Source organism: Verticillium alfalfae, genomic scaffold, assembly GCF_000150825.1.
Source record: "Verticillium alfalfae VaMs.102 supercont1.5 genomic scaffold, whole genome shotgun sequence".
NCBI lineage: Eukaryota > Fungi > Ascomycota > Sordariomycetes > Glomerellales > Plectosphaerellaceae > Verticillium > Verticillium alfalfae.
Genome location: NW_003315034.1, coordinates 1051196 through 1052454, shown reverse-complemented (window position 1 = coordinate 1052454; position 1259 = coordinate 1051196). Strand labels below are relative to the sequence as shown.

Genomic DNA, 1259 nt, shown 5'->3' with positions numbered 1-1259 from the left:
TGTACGGTGAGTAAGTTAGCTTTGGTCCACGAGGGTGAGAAACATTAGACATTAGAGCAAGAGAAAAGAAATCCGGCGTGTTGGGAAGGGTGGTGGAGATATAAGTATAAGAGACGGCCATGCATGGCATGCAATGAATGGGTTTGGGAGATGGTCCAAAGCAGTTGTATTCCCAGGGTCCTATAGTCCCCGGATGCCAGGGGATTGGAGGGTTTGGGAGATGGTCCAAAGTGATGAAAGGCATTAGGGCTTGTTCTCTTTCCAGGCAGCAAGGTTCTGCTGATGGCGAGCCGACTTCTCGTGGCGGGTGAGATTGCTCTTGTTGTGGTACCCGAGATTGCACGGCTTGCAGACGAAGGGATTGTTTCCCTCCTCAGACTTGCGGAGGTGCTTGGGCGTCTTTTGATGATCACTCAATCTCTGCTTCGTGCCGAAGGGAATGTCACAGACATCGCAGTGGAACGTCTTCTCGGTGAGTGCCTTAGTGATCTTGTTTGCTTGATACTGAGCATGTTGACCCGGTCTGTTGGCCCGTGATCTGTACACTCTGACTTTGGAGGCCTCGATGTACTCTGCGTAGTTTTCGGCCATTTGTCGATAGTGCCAACTCTGGTTGTTTTCGGCCTTGAGAATGAGTCGTTTCTGCTCTCTCTCTTTTGCTTGGTCCTCGAGTTGTTGAGCGTTCAGGTCGAACGACGCGCGTACACCCTCATTCAAGGAGCAGTGCGTGCAACATCCGTCGTAATCGAGGGCGTGGCGGTTCCAGAAGCAGACGTGGCCCATGCTGTAGTCTCTCTCGCGTGACTTCATGGCCCAGAATGCGTATGCGAACGTAGCTTCAAGAATGAGGAAGAACAATCGATTGACAGGAACGCCAGCAGCAGCCGGGCGAAGCATCCAGCAGAGAAGACCTTTATGGGTAATGGTGAAACCATGGTCGAGAGAAGCCTTTACGAAGCGGGGGACGAGGAAACCATCGTCATACTGTTTGAACCGTAGAGCAACGCCGCCAGCCGTTGGGGTGCCATACGATGTTCCAGAACCCACATACAGGCGAGGCCGGAATCCAGGCCTCTCCAGGGTGAGGGCATAGACTCCCCAGCAGGAAGGGGGACCGAGGGGCAGTGTTTTGAAGTACTCGATCGATGGGGGATCAGAGGATTGGAGGATGTCCAATAACCCGGCGGGGAAGCGGATGCCAGCCTCAGCCGCTGTTCTTTGGAGTTCTTCCATATCAGGAAAGTAACGAGCAAAGTACG

General features: G+C 53.2%; 2 protein-coding genes across 2 annotated transcripts in view; one reads left to right on the top strand and one right to left on the bottom strand.

The window, feature by feature from the left end:
• The window catches only part of VDBG_04642 (NPL4), a gene marked incomplete at both ends in the record, with an annotated part of 974 nt that extends 870 nt beyond the window's left edge, over window positions 1–104 (top strand). Inside the window, one exon of the mRNA XM_003004990.1 lies at window positions 49–104. Within this exon, the coding sequence (XP_003005036.1) occupies window positions 49–104 (56 nt within the window). The remainder of the gene's footprint in view (window positions 1–48) is intronic.
• A 139-nt stretch (window positions 105–243) lies between these two features.
• VDBG_04641 (conserved hypothetical protein) lies at window positions 244–1233 on the bottom strand (the record flags this gene model as incomplete). The annotated part of the gene is made up of 1 exon (XM_003004989.1): window positions 244–1233. The coding sequence occupies one exon, from the start codon at window positions 1231–1233 to the stop codon at window positions 244–246; it is 990 nt and encodes a 329-aa protein (XP_003005035.1).
• Between the last annotated feature and the right edge of the window lie 26 nt (window positions 1234–1259).